Source organism: Phyllostomus discolor, chromosome 15 (assembly GCF_004126475.2).
Source record: "Phyllostomus discolor isolate MPI-MPIP mPhyDis1 chromosome 15, mPhyDis1.pri.v3, whole genome shotgun sequence".
In the NCBI taxonomy this organism is placed as follows: Eukaryota; Metazoa; Chordata; class Mammalia; order Chiroptera; family Phyllostomidae; genus Phyllostomus; species Phyllostomus discolor.
Window position 1 is genome coordinate 24609410 of NC_040917.2, and position 19234 is coordinate 24628643.

At 46.8% G+C, this 19234-nt stretch overlaps 1 protein-coding gene across 4 annotated transcripts in view; it reads right to left on the reverse strand.

Annotated features, from left to right (window-relative positions):
- Positions 1–19234, reverse strand: part of DENND1B (DENN domain containing 1B) — a 143748-nt gene that overhangs the window by 96063 nt on the left and 28451 nt on the right. For all 4 annotated transcript variants that reach the window (XM_028531258.2, XM_028531257.2, XM_036016185.1 and 1 more), the window contains exon 3: positions 7953–7996. In XM_028531258.2, coding sequence (XP_028387059.1) covers positions 7953–7996 — 44 coding nt within the window. The remainder of the gene's footprint in view (positions 1–7952; positions 7997–19234) is intronic.

The following is a 19234-nucleotide window of genomic DNA, read 5'->3' on the forward strand; positions in this document are numbered from 1 at the left end:
CCGAGTGTCTCACCGAGGGCGTCACTCAGTGACAGAGAAACCGTGTGCACACATAGTGATGGATGAACTTCCTCCATGAAGAACTGATAATCCTCTTCAAAAATTATCCCGCACCTCCTGTTTATTGATTACGATATATTATTCTGTCGGGATAGACGGAGTCAGAAAATAAGGAGCAACTAACTAAACAATCAGGAGCGGCTTCTTTGTGACAGCAGGCCACGGGGGACCTGCAAAGTCAGAGTCAGCCCGTGGTCAGCTGGAAGGCAGAGCCAGGCCGCCCTTCCTCTCACCGGGCATTTCCTTGAACGTGAGACGGACCTTCCTGCGGGTCCTCGCAGCCCGCGGTGGCTTCCCAGGTCGGCGGCCAGCAGGCCGGTCCCAGCCTCCGTGCTGCTGCACCTTTCCGCAGCGTGCAACACCACGTCCACTCGGTTAACTCGTGTGGGTTCGGGACCGTCTCAGGTGAAACACTTAGGATTACAAATGACCAGGACCTGTTCCGACTCGGGAAGCCAAGGTTTCCCGGGGAGTGCCCCCTGTTCACGAGCACCACCCCCACCCCGCCAGATGTCTAGCTCTCCCCCCTCCGTCCCTTCTTTGTGGGCTCCTCCATGCCTGCTTCTCCACTGGTGTTCTCCAGGGGCTGGCTTCAGCCTCCGCTCCCCAGGGGGGATGGAGCTCATCTCCCTGCGCACACAGGGACAGAAGTCTGGCTGTGCAGCCGGCGCGAGGTTCGGAACCCCGCCCAGCTGCTGCTTCCTGTGTGAAACCACCTCTCGTCCGGTCCCGGACGCCAGTCAGGGGCTTCCTGCTGCCCAGAGGGCGTCCCTACCAGGACCCCGGCACGCGCACCGTTGAAAACGTCCTCCCCTCCCCGACGGCGATTCTCCACCCAGACATCTCGGCTCTGTGCACCATACTGTCTCCTCAACCTTTTTCTGAACTTCAGAACCAGGCAAGGACTCCCCTTCACTGTGCACAAGCACGCCAAGAACTATGAAATGCACGTACACCCGTGCCCACATCCCACACGTGACCACTGGGGACTGCACTGCTGTCACTTCTGGTCAAACAGGCCGAGGATAAAGACGCATGTCACCTCTCGGTGAGTTTACCAAGAGCAGCTGCACCGTTATCGCCTGTCCAGAAAAATGCACGTGAATAAACATGGGACCATGGAACTGAATGACTAAGTTATAAAAGTGACAGAAATGATTCACATTTCAAAGACACTATTCACCATCACAATTAGTTTAAATGCTCAATATATAACAAACACGAAGTTAATTTTTAAATTACGCCTGTTTAAAGGTTAAAAATTAATCAAGTCGCACACGCTGCTTGAAATGTTTCTATGGTACCTCATACCTAGCGTTGTGGCTTTAAGACTGAAAAAGTCTCCCATATGCCGAGCCTGTTCAAATGCACATATTTTATCCCGCTGAAAATGGACACCGACCTAATAAATAATGCCGTTAATCTGGCCTCCTTGGGCTCTCCCTTAACACACCAATGCGCTCCTTCTCTCCAAACGCAGCAGCTGGAGATGAAAGGGAAGATTTCCCATGGTCACTTTCACGTCTATTCCATCCTCTTTTCATCGGTTTTCCTGGCCTTCCTTTGAGCCCCGTCCTTTTACAAGGGGTCTCTTTTTAGATCAATCCATATTTCCATAATCCACACTGCTGTTTCCTCCTCTCCTCCCCAGGGCGGACTAGCCCCACGTCCAGGACGATGGCTCACAGCAGCCATTAAGCTGGCAACAATCACAAGATGACAAAAGAGCGGTGGGGACAAGGCTCCCTGGTACCATATGTTGACCAAGTTCAACATTCTCGGCTCACCGAGGACATTTTTTAAACTTCAGAATTATAATAGTGCGGTGCCTTCCTATCTACATATTCTCCTCAACTGCATTTCGAGCTTTCATTCCAAGCATTAGTAAACAACCCAGCAATGTTACTTTAAAAGGGCTGATCCATGAATAATGCTCTGCAAGGGGGAGAAATGGGAAAAACCACAGGGAAAGGTAAGGGGGCAGTTCCTGGGTTGCTCCCGGGTCTGGTGACCTGCAGCCCTCGCTCAACGCCTATTCCAAGGAAGAAATTTCCCTGGAAGGCATTTTTAAAAGCTGAATACAGTTATAATAATGAAAATTATTTCAAAATAAGGTATTTCGTGTGACTTAATCTGGACTCTGTGCCAATGTTTTAAAGATTATGATTTTATCATCCATAACATCTGAAAATCTTTTTCTTGTTTCCATCCTTTGTTTCACAGTTGACTAATTTTAACTTATTTTTTAACTAAAAATTAAAAATATTTTTAATATGTAACATTGGGAACTGGCACAAATACTTTAATGCCCAATATTATATTTAATATTTTTCTCTTGATTTGCAAAAAAATTGCTTCTCAGTCATAAGCCTGTCACCTTGAAAAATTATTTTTCATCTTTTTTCTCTCAAAGATTTAGAACTCTTTATAGGAGTAAATTCCAAACTCACTTGTCAAACGTTTACAGCTCAATAAAAAGAAAATTTTTGTAAAACCACATTTAGGCATCATCTATTATGACTGATTTCTACAGGTTCCTGAGTAATGCCAGGCCTCCCAAGATGGATGGGAATCAGCTGTTATCATTTCACTGCCATAAAAATCAATGAAAACCTCACCTCTCAGAGCTGTTAAAGTAAAACCTGGTCACCCTTCACCAAAAAGATAAGGTCAATTTTTTAGAGACTTTCAAATTTCATGCTCTAAAATGCATGTGAAAATATTCTTTTCAATAGGAGTTTGCATGACGGTGTGGTTCTGTCTTCCAATAAAATTTCCAAAAAAGCAAAATTTCTAAAGTATCACTGTTTTCTCAAATATCCCTGTTTGCAATAAAAGTTTTAAATTTTAAAGTAGTAAATATAAGACAGCAGGCAGACGAAATAAGAATATAACCACATTTTGCCTTAAGCTTCCTAATACTAAATCTGCAAAAGAAACAAATCTTGTCTACACAAAGATGGATAGAGAGAAAAGTATAATTATAGTGAGAATTGTCAAGCTACTCTCAAACACTTTCCACATGCTTACAATTATGTTTTATTCTGATTCTTCATTTGTAGACACAAAAATGAACAACAAAGACACCACTCTGAGTGTCTAAAACAAACTGATAAGAAATAATGGGTATTTGAGAGTTATTAAGACAGATCATTGATAAAATATTTGACTAGGAAACAAAGTATGCAGTCATGATATGATTATCACTCTTATATACTCATTTTTTTACATTTTATTTCGCTAAAAATTAAAGATCAACTTGTCTTAGAAACATGTTTGTATATAATGTATATTCTCATGGGGTAGTGAAAGAAAAATTAACCACCACCCTCAAAAATTGGTTCAAGAAATTGAATTCTTTCATTTGGAAAAACAATAATTGGTATAGGACACAATTAAATTATTTTTTTCTGTGTGTGATCAGATCAACTGGTAGTTAAAAATGACAGAATCAAGTCCAAACAAGCAAAAAAAAAAAAAAAACCCACCACTTTTTAAGATCGCATATCCATAATTTGTTTAAACATTTATTTTGAAATTATTAAGGTTTAATAAATTATTTGAAAATAACTTAGACCTTCTTTGTGACTGACACAAGAGAAACTGTAAATGTCCAGCTGTCAATCGACCTCAATTTCAAACCATGAAAGACTTGATTCATTCTGACCACATTCCTTAAACATCATCAAAAGAAAATACATTTGCATCAGTCCAATTTTTTTTTAAAGTGTCTTTCCTTTTACCAGGTGTAACTGGACAGACGGACGACCCAACCAAGGCCTGACTTCAGGTGTCGCACCTGGGAACGGCTCCGTCTCACAAGCCACATCAAGGCACTGCTGAAGGCAGGAGCGAGAGCTCCTCCTCAGGAAACCGGGAGGACGCCCAGGAACCCTGCCCGAGGCCCCGCCCACGGACCCCAGCCTCACTCACAGGGGCTCTCGGAGGCCCTCCCCCGACCTCGTGGGCTGGGGACGCCAGCAGGTTAGGGAGGGAAGGGGAGAACTTACAAAGGCAGAGGCAGCACACGGAGAGCCTGGGCAAAGCTAGTGTCTTGGGCTTGGTTTCCCAGCTTTAGGACAACCAACAACGGGGGCTTTTTAAAAGTCCAATCTGAAATCCCTCAAGGACACGTCCAGAGAGACGTTACCGTGCAGACAGAATAACTGCTCTGCGGGCCGTGGCTCTAGAGACGGAAGGGCCTAGGGCACATTAACCCTGTTCTGCACCTATGTAAGTAAGCAGGCCAGAGCTAGTGGGACGCGTCTCATTTCGTGACCTAGAATCTTTCTTTGATGTTATATCGTGGTTGCACGAGCAGGGAGCAGACCCGAAGGAAGACTGGGGAAGACAGAAATGGACCCAACGAGGACTGACTGTCTCCAGCAGGGCGAGGCCACCGTCCAACACCATCCTCGGAGCACTCTGCGCCTCCCGGGAGTGCTCCTGGGAGCTGCCGCGTGGGTCCGAGCTGCAGACCCAGGGCACCAGAGCGAGTGTACTGGCCCCCGACGTGTCCAAGGGAGGGGCAGTGGGCTTCCCTCCTCCCGCACGCCCCCCCCGGCGTGAAGCCACTCTCCCTTCCGTCGGCACGTGTGTCACGGCCATCTGATGTGTCTGCAGCGTCGTGGGACTCCGAACTCTCCTTCCGACAGGCTGTCGCATTTTACAGGTACCCTCATCAATGAATGAGTTAAAAAAAAACTCCAACAAAAATAAAAATCTTACACGTATTTGTATTAGAGTCAAAATGTTACCCTCTTTTCAAACGACTCCTCAATCCCGGCCCCGGGGACTGCGGTCCCGCGGGGCAAACAGCAAGTGAAGGGACGGCGGAGCTGACGGAGGCCGGAATGTGGGAAACAGAAAATGCGGGAGGGGGGACTCCCAGGGGGTCCATTCAGCCCGGACCTGGGACACAAAAAAGGCTTCTGGGAGGAAATGACCTTTAGGCCAAGACAGAAAGGCAGGCGGAGGCGAGGGCGCGCGGGAGATTAGCATTTCAGACGGAGCGACTGCGCGTTCAAAGAGAGATTGTAAATGGATGGTGGATAATGGGCCCGAAGGGGCACTAGGAAACCTGCCACATTTTCATAGAGAAAAAAGGCGGACGGAGGAATCGGAGGCTAAAGGTGTAAACAAAGGACTTGAAACAAGGGGCCTGAGCCTGCGGAGAAGGTTGAGCTCGACGCTGACGGCGGCGACGGGGAGTCTTGAGTCGGAGTAGGTCTTTCTTTGGGCCCCAGGATCGGAGTCGCGGCCTCTGGCTCGGACCCACGCCCTGCTCCTCCCTAGCTGCGCGGCTCCGGCTGGCCACGCGAAGTCTGAGCTCCAGCCCGAGCTCTGCCGTTCTGTCAAGCGGACATTCGGGGGATCCCCGGACTCACAGGCTCCTGGGCGGGTCGGAGGGGCTGCAGCGGGTGTGGGGAGAGCTGCCAGCACATCTGGAGGAACCAATGCCAGCAGCAGGAGCCGCAGTCTCTCCGAGACACCCTTCTCTGTATGGCCTTCTCGCCCATCGTGGCTGAGCCATGGGGAGTCCCTTACACAGGCGCCAAACCAGAGGGCACCGATGTCCTCTCTTTGCATGAAGTAACGCACAGCTTTCAAATGAAAAAGACTGAGGAAGAAACCACCGTGATAACCGTTTGAAGCACTCGCACGAGCGAGCGGGATGCAGACGGACGCTGCCAGCAGAAGCAGCGCAGAGCTGGGCCACTCGTTCTGGCTCCTGCTCCCAGACGGACAGACCCCCCTGCCTCCCCAGGCAAGGCTCCTTCCTGGGCAGCCTCTGGACGGTGCTGTCCCTGCTGGGGGAGACCCTGAAGGTGACACAAACGGTGCACACAGCGCTCCGCCCGCGGTGAGAGCTAGAGACACAGGCCCGTGAGAATTACAACCGCTGAGGCAGCAGTCTGGGTCCCGTGCAGAGGCTGGCTGGGGAGGCGCTGGCTGGGGAGGCGCAGACGGTGAGCTCGGGAAGCGGGAAGGCCTAAGAGTGAGGAGCACGCAGAGGGCACGGGGTCACCTGCCGCACTCCGAAGCGTCCCCAAGAAGCGCTCAGCAGAAGCATTCGTCAAGGCCCTTGGCCAGATTCCCACGTAAAGTTTGGTTTCTTCGGGCACAGAGTCAAGTCATCAGACACGGAGGGATCCACAGCTTCTTTCAGCGCCGACCTTCGGAAGGTCAGGAAGGACAGCTACGCACCGGAATCCGGGGTGATGAGGGGTCCCCACCATTCCACGGCTAATTGCTGCAGTATTTTGCCGAGCATGTGAGGGCCTATTAACGTTCCACTGAGCTCACAAACATGGAAAACAAAGCAACGATTCAGCCCCAACTAAGACATTCCTACCGCCAGTCCATGGGTCACAAAGAGGAACAGCGGAGCTGGCCTCCCTGAGAAACCCACTGTGGGGGGGCTCGGCCAGCACACTGCCCCCCTTCTGTGAGCCCGGGCTGGGAGGCTTTGGCCCCAGAGGGATTCTCGGGGTGGCGTAAGAGCTGGAACCCACACGCCCACACACACAGACCTGGGCGGGAGGTTTGCTCTCGGGCCAGTGGGCGAGAGAGGATTCGGAAGACCAAGAGGAGAACAGTGTTTAAAAATGGTAAACTGAGTCAGCAGGGCTTGGACCTAACAACACATGACTTGGGGACAACCCCGATTAAGCTTCTTATGTCCAAACCATGTCTTCACTGCAAGAATTTCCTTTATGTCCTTGGGATATTTATAAACCTATTCTTTCTCTAAAGGGCTAAAAATTACGAGTGCACACCATCTTCCTGTGTGAAACAGCGGTCTTGCCTTGCACGAGACCCACCTGAGACCCAAGGTGCCAAGTGCCTGCGTTTCTGGCACAGTTTGCTGGTCTCACATGCTGATTCCACACGAAGAGAACTACTCCCCCACCGTTCTCAGGCACGTGTTTGCACAGGGGTTTCTGAACGAACGGCTTTAAGCACAGCCTTTCGTCAGCTTTCATTGTTGTGGATTATGACAAGTATGCACATTACATCTGTGAATTGACCTTATGGTTAAGTTTGTAGTTTTATCATTTTATAATTTTCACAGTGGCAAGGATTGTTTCAGCCCGTTTCTTTGCAGACAGCTAAAAGGAACCTGCTCACCATTTTCCATGAAAAGTGCTCATTTCTATTTAAAATTAAATTTGTCTTTTTAACCACATAGCATATAATTCACTTCCAAATGGTAAACCTAAGATAAGTTTTTAAATCTATAATATCAACATTTAAGTTATGTTGACATGATGTGTATAAACATCATGTCAAAATAGTCACTCAGTTTGGCCCCACTAAACGCTGAAGGAGCTGGATAAGACCACACTGTAAAACACAATGGAATGGATTCATTCCGGAGCCCCTCATCTTCTTGTAAGAAACTAGAGCCATAGACGGGAGCATTTTAAAATAAGGAAGCGCTGTCAGTCCAGCTTGCAGAGGCAAAGGCCTCCGCCCTGGCTGTGCCAGGAGAGAACCGACCGCCCGTCCGCCGCCGTCCCCCCTGCTTCTGAGGAGCGAGAGGGGGAGGGAGGCCCCCAGCGAGGCAGGGCACGCTCTGTGCTTTCTGGGGGGCAGAACCTTAGGTGCCCCCAAACACGCATTCCAGGGACAGGGCTGAAAGAGCGTAGAAAGGTGCTAAAACCAAACACTCAGCTCCCGTTCGCTGCGTTCTAAGGGCTTCTTCATCGCGCGGGCACCGGGCGCCTGGGACAGACTTCCCACGCGTGTTCTCACGTGTGGCTTTTCTCTTCCGGGTCGATCAAGAGAAAACACTCAGGGCAACTGGTGTGCAGCCGCGGCGGCGGTGACAGAGCAGCAACCACAACACTCGAGTTTGCAAAGCTTTTTAGAAAGTATGTGATCCCAACCTGGTCTCCAAAGTCCTCTGGGAATTTCCACAAAACCACCGGATCTGTAAATAATTGATACATGGCATTAAACAGGGGCGAAAAACAAAACAAAACAAAAAAACCTTTTACAGAAATAGTCATTAAAATACCCTTAAAACTGTCAAATCTACTTTTTAAATAATTTTTAAGTTTTTCTCTAAACACTTACAGTGGATGAAGATCCAAATCAAATAGTTTTATCTTTTAAGACTCAATAAACTTTGGAATAAGAAGAAATCAAATAACAGTCAGATTATTAAAAATCATCATTTCATTGAGCAACACAGTTTTTTGGTATACTTAAATTTTTAAGATTATAAAATATAAATTTTCAAACTTAACTACATTAACATATTGGTTATAATTAGAAAAATAAAACATACATCTGGTAAATATGTAATTATACATATTATAGCCCTCAAAGACTGGACCAAATATATGATCTTAAATTTCCATTTAAAATCCTAACACTGTAATAATGTTTGCTTTATATCAAAGTTCAGATTCGAAATCCCACATTTACAACTCTATAAAATTTTTTTTAAATAACAGATAAGTTGGTAGGTATAAGGCAACAAGCTTACTTAAAATATAATAGATATTTTCAGGGCATTTCAGAGAAATTTTTGTAATATATTATGTCTAGTTACTCATATATAAAAATCAATGCTTTATAAATATTCCCACTGGGTTTTCATTTTCATTACTTTTCATAAGACCTCTTCTACTTTAGCATAGTAAAAAAAAAGTCCTATTAATTAGCATTTATAAATATTTTGCACAAATGCTTATTTTTTAATTCTGTCAAATACAACCTTCTGAGCACTGTAAATGTGCTTTAAAAGGCTAGTGTGCAATGGATAATATAATTTCTGAAAGAGCCTTTGAAAGCCCAAGACAATGTAAGTGATGAGCCCAAGCAATACGACAGGATTTGAAGTCTACTCCAAGGGAAGGGACTCAGTGGATCGAAGACATCACTCGGTGTACCTGAGCCCTGGAAAATCAGCTCTGGGCCATTGTCCCCACAATTCCATGCTGCTCCTTAAAAATACATCCCAAGGGTGCCTCACTTCAAGTCTTTCACTCTGGAACTCAGTAATTACTGACCAACATTTTTACCAGGAGCCGGCCCCTTCTGTTTTATTACTGAAGTTCAAAATAATGTTTTTCAAATATTTTAGCAACTGAAAAAAAATGTTTTTCAAACATTTTAGCAACTGAAAAAAAAAAGCAACATCTCTAGAACACAGAGTAGGAGAGGGAATGTCAAGGAATAAACCTGGAGAGACAGAGGCCGGACTACAGAACCTGAAATGCGTCTGAGGCGTCACAGGAAAAACCGCTCAGGCAGACGGCCACACCAACCAAATGAGAAGAGTCAACTAGCCAGGCGCAAAAATACAGCCAGGTGTGTGCTGTGAAAGGCAGGGGAAGAGAGTGTGTCTAAAAAATTCTCCAGCACATGCAACAAAACATTCAGCAAGGCTCTGGCCAGAACAGGCAGCTAACTGCCTGTAAGGCACAGAAGTAGAGGGCAGATGGGAGAAGATCAAGGAGCGACTGGGACGAGAGAGAGGCGGAGGGTCTGGAGGCAACTCATCTAAGAAAGCCCGCACAGCCAAGAGCTAGAGGTGGAAGGGAGAGACAAAGCTGGGTGTGTGTGTTCCTTCCCTCTCGCAGACAGCTGCAGGCTGGAACGTGTTTAAACGATGATGAAGATCACGGGGCCAGCAGAGCCAGACAGGAAGGGGCAGGCTGTCCCCGAGGCGGCGTGAAGAGTGGGGTCCCCATCACCAGGAGCCTCGGACAGAGGCTGAAGAGTGTTTCCCATTGTTACAGAACAGAGAAAAGGGGAGAGAGGTTGTGAATCCAAGGTTTTCGACTGAGTGGTGCAAAGGCAACTGTTTTGGGTAAGAATCACTAATTATTTTCTGCGTAGTAGGAGCAAGGCTCTCTGCCAAGAGGGGTTCTTGCAGGCTTAAGAAGGTAAGAGATGGCCGTTTCGGGCACTGCTGAGTATTCAGTTAGGTGGATCTCCAACCTAGGATTTCATGGCCATAGTGTGGTATTTCCCCATCCACGGCCTGCTGCCTGGGTGCAGGAGCACAGTGGTGGGGTTAGTCAGGGTCTGAGGTTTCCGTCAGTCCTGTGTGACGGAAAGAGAATTCAAGCAGAAAAGTGGCTACAGATATGATGTGCTGATCTGAAGCTGGTGAAAAGGGAAGTGGGTTCCCCCCTCCCCCCGTTAAAGCCATTAGTACTAAATGTTGCACCGAATCATGCTAGTGCATTTTAACACTGTGTTTTCAGTAGAAAATCTACTGCATAGAAATGAAGACTGCAGGACTGAGAAATAAGGCAAGATAAAGAAATGGAGCGTTTGTAATTATGAAATTAGGCAGCTCAAGGTCTGGTCTTGTCTGTGAATAACAGTACTTTCTGTCTGTGATCAGAGGTGGGTACTGAAAAGGATGCAACCAATTTGCCCCCCCTCTTTCTTTCTCCCCATCCTTCCCTCCCTCTCGCCATGAAGATCAGGAAGAAGGGAGTCTCACCTGTTTGCCCAAGTTTACCCTGTGCTCATAAATATTTTCTACACAGGCTATTATGGGGGAAAGACTGAAGAGCCAGGAATTAGATCACTGCAGTTGAAATTACATTTTTTCCAGCTTCATTGAGATACAACTGACAGGTAACACTGTGTGAGTTTAAAGCGTGCCATGTGATGACCTCATAAATGCATATATGGTAAAATGTCTGCCACATTAAGGTTAGCTAGCATGCCCTTTACCTCCCATAATTGCCGATGGGTTATTTCTGTTTTGTTGTTGCAGTGAGAACATGAAGGCCCGACTTTCACAGCAGCTTTTGAGGATACATTTGACACTGTTAACTAGAGTCACCCTGCCGTACATTGGGTTCCTGGGACTTACTTGTCTCGTCACCAAAAACTGGCACCCTCTGACCGACATCTCTCCATCCCCCCACGCCCCTCAGCCCCTGGCACCCACCAGGAGTTTCTCTGAGGTAGATGTTTCTGATTCCTCATGCACGAGACCACACACTATTTGTCTGTTTCTGTCTGACTTACTTCACTTAGAATAATGTCCTTAAGGTCTGTCCCTGTTGTTGCACAAATGGCAAGCTATCCTTTTTAGGGCTGAGATATATATATCTTGTATATATATACATTATATAATGTATATAATCGCATTGTCTTTGTCTTTATCTGCTTATCCACTGAGGGACATTTAGGTTGTTTCCACATCTTGACCATACACTTGACTTGACGAGTGTGCTGTCTCTTTTGCCCGTTAGTATCGTGTGTTTCTCTTCAGGTGTCTTCCCAGTCAGTCCCCTTCCTTTCAGCTTGAAAACATTATTTCAACACTTCCTGCGGGGGAGGTCTAGTGGTGATGAACTGCCTCAGCCTTCGCTGGCCTGGCGAGGTCCTTACATCACCATTATTTCTGAAGGATGCCTTTACTGGGTCAAGTATTCTTGGTTGGCTGTCTCTTTCTTTCAGTAGTACACGCATATAATCCCTTTCTCTCCTGGCCTGCAAGGTCTCTTCTGGGAGATCTGCTGGCAGTCCTTGCATGACAGATTGTTTTCTTAATGCTTTTAAAATTCTGTCTTTAATTTTTTTAAGGATTTTTTAAAAATTTATTTTTAAATAGAGGGGAAGGGAGGAAGAAAGAGAGAGAGGAAAACATTAATGTGTGGTTGCCTCTCAAGCACCCTCTACTGGGGACCTGGCCCACAACCCAGGCATGTGCCCTGACTAGGAATCGAACCAGAGACCCTTTGGTTCACAGGTCGGCACTCAATCCACTTAGCCACACCAGCTAGGGCTCTGTCTTTAATTTTAAGATAGTTTTATTATAACGGGTCCTAAAGAAGATCATTTTGGATTGAAATTTCCGAGTTACCTATTAACTTTGTGAACTAGATGTCCAAATCTCTTCCTGCGTTTAGAAAACTCTTAGAAATTACTTCTTTAAATAAGATTTCAACCTCTTTCTCCCTTCTTCTCCTTCTGTGACTCCAATGTCATGCAGAATGTTTGTCATAAGACCTGTAGGCTTTTATCAGTTCTTGTCATGCTTTTTTTCATTGTTCTCCAGTGATCCGTCTCCGAGCTCACAGGTTCCTTCTTCTGCATGGTCTACCACGAAGCTCTCTATTGAATTCTTCAGCTCAGCCCCTGCATCCTACCGCTCCAACATTTCCATCTGGTTCATTTTTGTTTTCTGTCTCTTGGCCGCTCTTCTCATTGTGCTCTTATATTGTTCCCCTAATACATTTACATTGCTCATCCATGCTCTCTTGTAGTGCTCTAAGCATCATTAGAACCATTACCTTGAACTTCTTCCCTCCCAGGCAGTTCCTGGATCTCCCTATCTTTGGGACCAGTCACTGGAGGTCACCTGCACTCTGTTCATAGAGTCGCATGTCCCTGACGCCTCACGAGTCAGGTGGCCTTGATGAGGTGCCTGCACATCTGGACAAGCAGCCATTTCTCCCGGATTTCACAGACTGACCTCTGAGAGGGAAGACTCTCCCGGGCAGGCGGGGCAAGGAGGGAGTGTGCAGGACACCGGGTGCTGGGCATGGGTGGCACCAGGTCCAGGGCAGCGTGGTGGCTTGTCAGCTCACGTCATGAGCTCATGTCATTGGGGTCCACAGCATCTACAACTGCGTGGTCCTTTGCAAGTGCTACAGGGGATCCCCTGAGGCTGCAAGGGCTGAGCAGGTCTCCAGCAGCACCTTTGGGTGCAGCAGCGTAAGACCAGGACGAGCAGCGGTAGTGCCGGTGTCGGCAGTGCAGTCTCGGCTCGCACTGCCGTGCCATCTGCCAGTCTCTGGGCAGGGTGACACCAAAGCGGAACCTTCGTGTGGTGTCCCAAAGGGCTGGGGAGGCTGGTCGCTCATCCCAGTGCCCCTGCCCTGACGGGGGAACTCCTTCTCGTGGGGGCGTTCCCGCGTGGCGCTGAGTGACGCTGGCCTGGGAGCTAGGAGGGGCATTAAAAATGAAGCCAGTCTTCCTCCTCCGGCCCCGCCATGCTGCCCAAGTCCCGTCAGTGGGTCCCAGCGCCCTCCCAGGCCACTTCCATCCATGGGCATCCTTTTAACCGTCGATCTGCGTGGGGGGTGGGGGTGGGGGTCTCCTACGCGGCCATCTTGCTGATGTCACATGCGCAGAATCATAGTTTTGCTGGATTTGCCAGAATAGTTTGCAAACATATGAGTTATTTTGTAGTTTTACATCCAGTCTGACGGCAGAAGTATTTAGGGAACCAGTCTGACGGCAGGAGAAGTATTTAGGGAAAAACTCACTCCCTCACTGAGGGCCGAGGGGAAGCCGGAGACCCGAAGCCCGGCCCCCTGCCACCTTCCCTGGGCACACGGCCCACCGACCCAGGCGGATGGCCCCAGAGAGAGACGCCTCTCATTCCAACCCGATAATCCTGTCTCCACTGACCCGCCCCAAAGACGCCACCAGAGACGGGGGAACCTCACCCCCTTCCCGACGACTAGCAGCCGCGAAAGCAAAAACAAATTCACTGCTAAAAACTGCTGCATTCAGATTCCGTGTAATGCGATCAAACAGAGTCAGGTGTTTGTACAAATTATCTTCAAGTCCACATACAGACAATAACACAGAGTTTCAGCATCTTCTTAAAGGCCGACTCCGGCAGTCCTCAGACTTCAGCTTGTGACACACCTTTCCTCGAGGGCCCGTTCAACGCCAGACTCCGGGTCCCCCCCACCTCCGCTCCTGAATCAGGAGGTCAAGGGTGGTCTGAGAAGCCACTTTTTTAACAAGTTCCCAAGTGCCACTGACGCTAGCCACCTGAGGGCCACACTTGGAGAACAGCAGGAGAGACCGTGTGTCTCTCAGGGCTGAGCATACGTGTCACGTGTTAAAGAACTTCACATTGCGTGACTAAAAGCATACTCTCTGAAGTATGACAAAGAATAATTCAGAATGGTCTTTATTACACACACAGTTTATTTAGCAAAAAGGCTCATCTTCCGAAGGCTAGGAAGACACGTCACCCAGGAGAGTCAGGATGGGACGGACCCCCGGCAAGAAAAACGTCACCAAAACGTTTTCAAAACCATTTCTGCGCTAATCGTGAGTATCACTACTGTGATTCTAGTTCTATTTGTGTGCCTTCCTGCAATGCTTTTTTTTTTTTCACAGAATTTAAGCAATTAGTTCCGGTTTGAACAACAGAGAGATGACTGTGAATGTAACAAATAAGTTAAGACCTGTTTTTTTCCTCTCCCTTGGAATTGAAAAAAAAAAAAAGGCTCACTGTGTATGGAGAGAACCGCAGGGGTTTTGAGCGAGAAAGGACCTGAAAGGTTCTCCCCCCCACACCACACTCAGGAGGCTATAACGCACCCCCCGTCTGGAGCGCTGGGGACTGCAGCCGGGACTGGACCTGCGGTGGTGGCACCCCCGTCCCCGACAGACGCCCGTTCTGAAACACGCTGCAGCACCGGAGGCGCACCGCACGGGAGCTCCACGTGCTCTGCCTTGTGGGGCTCTGACTTTATTGTTCGTTGGGTGCACGGTAGTTCTAGGTATATTCACAAGTATGGACACTTCCCTTGTGGCCCACAGGAAGAGAGTTTCAGCTAACCCAGTATTCAGATTTTTGTAAATAATGCCCTAAAGCCTGTATGCAGACTTGCTCTGAGCAATAGAAATTTCTTGGTGAGGAAACCCTACAAAAGGGTATTAATTGCTCAAAGATTCCAATCAACGCTCTCTCACTCTAGACCTAAAACAGTTGTTACTGGTGTTGGACTGACACATACAAAACCCTTAAGGAAATGAAATCATTATTTTAAGATGTTTTATTTTAGATCCAGGTGCAAAAAAGTGGCGAGGTCATGCTTGTATTCATTGCCGTATATAATGTACACACTTAGAATAAAAAGCAGGCAATTGGGGACATTTGTCAGTTTGGTTCGCCTCCTAAAAATGTGTGCAAGCAGGGGAGTGGGTGGTGGCGGAGAGAAGGGGAAGGCACCAGACAAAGAACAAGTGCGAGTGACCCACAGACACCACCAACAGTGTGGGGACTGACAGGGAGCAGGGGGTGGGGCAGGTGGAGGAGGGAAAGGGGGAGATGGGGACGACGGGAATAGAACAACAACCAAAAATGATTAAAAAATACACACAGACAGTGCTGCAAAAGTATCCGACACAATAACCTGCTGTGATTACCTTCCCTGGGAGAATCACTTGGATAATCAAACAACTCCTCCTGTAAAACCATAAAAGCAATTCAGTGGCCAAGTCCAGCCTTTCTAAGTGATTCTCCCCACAATCGTCTACAATTAACATCCCAACTCAAAACAACGAAGCTCTTTCTGCTCAGATGGAAGTGAATTCTAGCCAAGGTAGTGAGAAGGGAACTTCAAAGAACTTGGAAATATAACTGGTAGCAGGTTAGATATGTCATTTTGCTGCTTCTTTTCCTTTTAAACAAGACCTATTATAATAAAGCGAAAACCTTCATCAATCACCTGATAGAGTAATTCCAAACATATAGAATAATCCCAAACTTAGCCAAACAGGGCTAATGGGTGAGAATTGGATAGAAAACACCTTGACAAAGAAAGCAATTTCTTTTCTTCGCACTCCTCTGAAGCTGTGGGTGATCGTGGTAATCGAACCATCAACACGGAGGGGCCATCTGTCCCAAGGGCCCTTATGAGAGGGTTTTTTTTTTAAATCAATGACAACAAAAGAGGGAAAACAATGCCGTACCACAGATGTTCCATCTTGATTAATCTATTAATCTACGACAAGAAACTTACAACTGACAGTCAGTGTTTTGACGTTTTTCAGATACGAATCACTGAAGGCCAACGGGAGAGTTTATGCCAGCACACAGGAGGGAAAAGTTCCTGGGTTGCTTACAGAAAGATGCTTTTTACATGAAATCGGAAGTGCCTTTTGGTCCACGGAGCTGCTCATCATGCCCTAAAGCAATCGCTTTTCTCACGGTTCCCTCACCAAGGAGGACAGGCAAGAGGCCACGCTCTGCGTTGGTCTCGGACTAGCACCTGAGACCGCGGTTTGTGTCTGTTCTGTCACAAGTCTGTGATTAAATAAACGGGAGTGTTTCTGGTCGGTGGTCCCAACGCTTCACTCTTTGAACTCAGCGACACTTTAAGAAATAGAGCATTAACTTGAGACCTCGGAAATGTAAAATTATGAAGCTCATAAACGTGTCACCGTATTTATACAATTTAAAGCAATTTCCATGTTGCACGAAGAAACAGTTGCAAGCTGGAGAACGAGCCGGGTCAGAGCTCCTCTCGTCCGATAGGCAGGTGGAGGCCGAGGAGACTCTCGTCTCTCTCGGGTATGAGAGTCTCAGTTGCCAGGAGACAAGCCAGAGCTGACGAGTAAACTGCACTGACCATAAAAGTGACTCGGACTTACCACAGTGAGACTCGGTATGACTTGTGTCAAGAAAAACCACTAGAACATCTGAAAATTGATTTTAAAATAAAAAAATGCAATTAAAAAACAAAATATTAAGGAACCATATTAAACCATGCATCTTGCTTTGTGCAGAATACTTCCAAGTTACAGTAGAATGAAATGTAGAAGAAATGTAGTTCAAAGCCCAAATGAACTCACGGGGAGACATGCCGTGACTGGGGTGCCCTCGCTCCTGCAGAGCCTCGGACGGGACTCTCTGATGCCGGGGGGGGGGGGGGGGGGGGGCGGGCGGGGAGGGCACCCTCCGGCACAGGAGCGACAGGGGTGAGAGCATCCGCCCTTGAGAAGGAGACACACACAACCCAGGTGCTCCCGACGAGTTCGCCATTCAAAATGGCCAGGTAGACTCCATCGGCCGTCACAAACAAACAGCAGAACCAGAACCCCTCCCCTCAAAGGCTGGAGATATTAAAATGATCTAAAACAGTACACATAATAAGAGTGTTTAAAATGGTTAGAGAATACACTAAGGACTCAAAACACAAACAGTGAGATTCATTTTTAAAAGACAAATTGTAAAAGTAACTAGAACTCCAAGAAATAAATATATAATCTATGAAATCCAAAGCTCAGTAGATGAGCAAACAGCAGATTATATACCATCGAAGAGAGAGATAGTGGACTGAACCAGACAGAAAAGATACCAACAGAGTCGGGCACAGAGAGACACAGCAAAGAGAAACATAATGGAGGTTAAGAAAAATGGAGATTAGAGGGATAATATAAGTCTATTTAAAGTTCTAAAAGATCAGACCAAGAAAGTTAGATATACAAAACAAAGGAAGAATGGAGATAAGATTAGGAGAAAACGTAATTAAATTTTCTAAAAGCAGTGAAAAACATGAATCTTCAGAATTAGAAATTATACTCAAGCAAGATCTCAACAAAGACACATGTAGATGCATTATAAGGAAATTACAGCATACAAAAAGGCATGGCTATCTGTAAAAAGCATCATAGAGGAAAATAGATAAATATATATAATCACTATATAACACACATATATAGGTATATATGTACATGTATGTACATAAACGTGTGTGTATATATATATATATATATAGCACATTGACTACAGACTTCTCAATAGCAGCAATGAAATCTAGAAGACAGTGGAATAATATACTTGAAAGTTTTGAAAAAAAGTTTACCTTTTGAGAACTGTATAAACAGGAAAGTGGGCCAAAAAAAGAGAAATTTTTAGAAAGACAAAATGAGAGATTTACCAAAAACAGACCCTGGCTAAAGAAACCTCTAGACTATAGAATCAGAAAAAAAAAATTTCCCCCCAGAGAAAAATGTAAAGTACAAAAAATGATATATCCCACATACCCAGACAGAGGCGTACATGCAACGATATTTACTAAAGCACTGTTTGAAACTAACAAAGCCCTGGAAATAACCTCTATACCCATTAGTATGGACATGGGAATAACATTATTGTTATTATTACTAGTTATTATTGTGTGCAATACTATACAGCCTTGAAAAGGAACAAAGCCTTGAAAAAATTGTATTTGTTCATAAGGAAAAAACACTCTGAAACACCGTGTTCAATAAAAACAAGAAGGCAAGGTGGCGGCAGACAGACCCTGGGGGGCCAGGCCTCAAAAATCAGGAGAAGGAACTTGGCCTGTACTCTGGAAAGGACAGTCAGTCACACAAGAGTCTGAGCGGGAAAATGGCATGCTCCGGCGTATCGTAACAGGGTCACTCGGCTGCTGTGCTAAGTAAACTGAAAGGTGACAATATAATGAAGCCACTGACAAAGCTACTGCAATTCCTGGAAAATGAACTTAGATCGTATCTATTATTGGGATTCAGACCATATAGGGACAATATGCGGGTCAATACAAGGGGAGGAAGCAGACGGAATAAACCCTGCAAGACGACCCACCTTCCTGAGTCAGAATGCAACAGGATCGAAACTCTCCCCCCACAGACGGTGGGAGACAAAGTGTGAGCCTGCCCCTCCCCCTGGCTCTTGGTGGCATGGGGACGGGCGGGGGAGGAAGGGACAGAGTTTTACAAAAACCAAGGGAGCTCTCACTCTGCAGACTCCTTTGACCCAGGTAATGGGAAGCCCTTCCTTGCCCGCCTCCTGACCCCACTCAGCGTCTCGGTGAGGGAGCCATGGCAACGGCAAAACAACAAGGGCTGTGACAAAGGAGACAGACCTGGAAGGCACCCGGGTGGGCGACACCAGGCTGCCGACACTGGAGTCTAAACGGCCATGTGCCATCGTGTCCCCCTCAAGCTACAGAAGCCCAAGGACTTCTGGGTAACACCTTCAAAACGGCCACGGGAAAAATGAAGAAGGTCATTCATAAAACAGTCCAATAATAAGCAAAACGGGCATTACCCCAGACATCACATCTCAGTTCTCAGCGACAAGAGCCAAATGGTCAAGTCCTTCTGGATAGACTGTGGGAGACGTGAACAAACATTCCATTCTGTGTCTGGCTGAGCGGCGGCGTTTCACGTCTAAAGTCTCCACTCACGGCGCCCGGCATTTCCTTGAACTAACGTGAGGAGGGCCTATCGCTCACCCCCAAGGTCAGTGTTACGAGTGGCCAACAGAACAGGGACATTGACAGCACGAGACATTTCCTGGAAGGGGCAGAAAGCTGTTAGTCTGAACTTGCTTGCACATGATTAAGTCCTAGACTAATCTTCACCCATTTTCCTTAACGCACACAATGATCGAGCTACTGGGGATGCA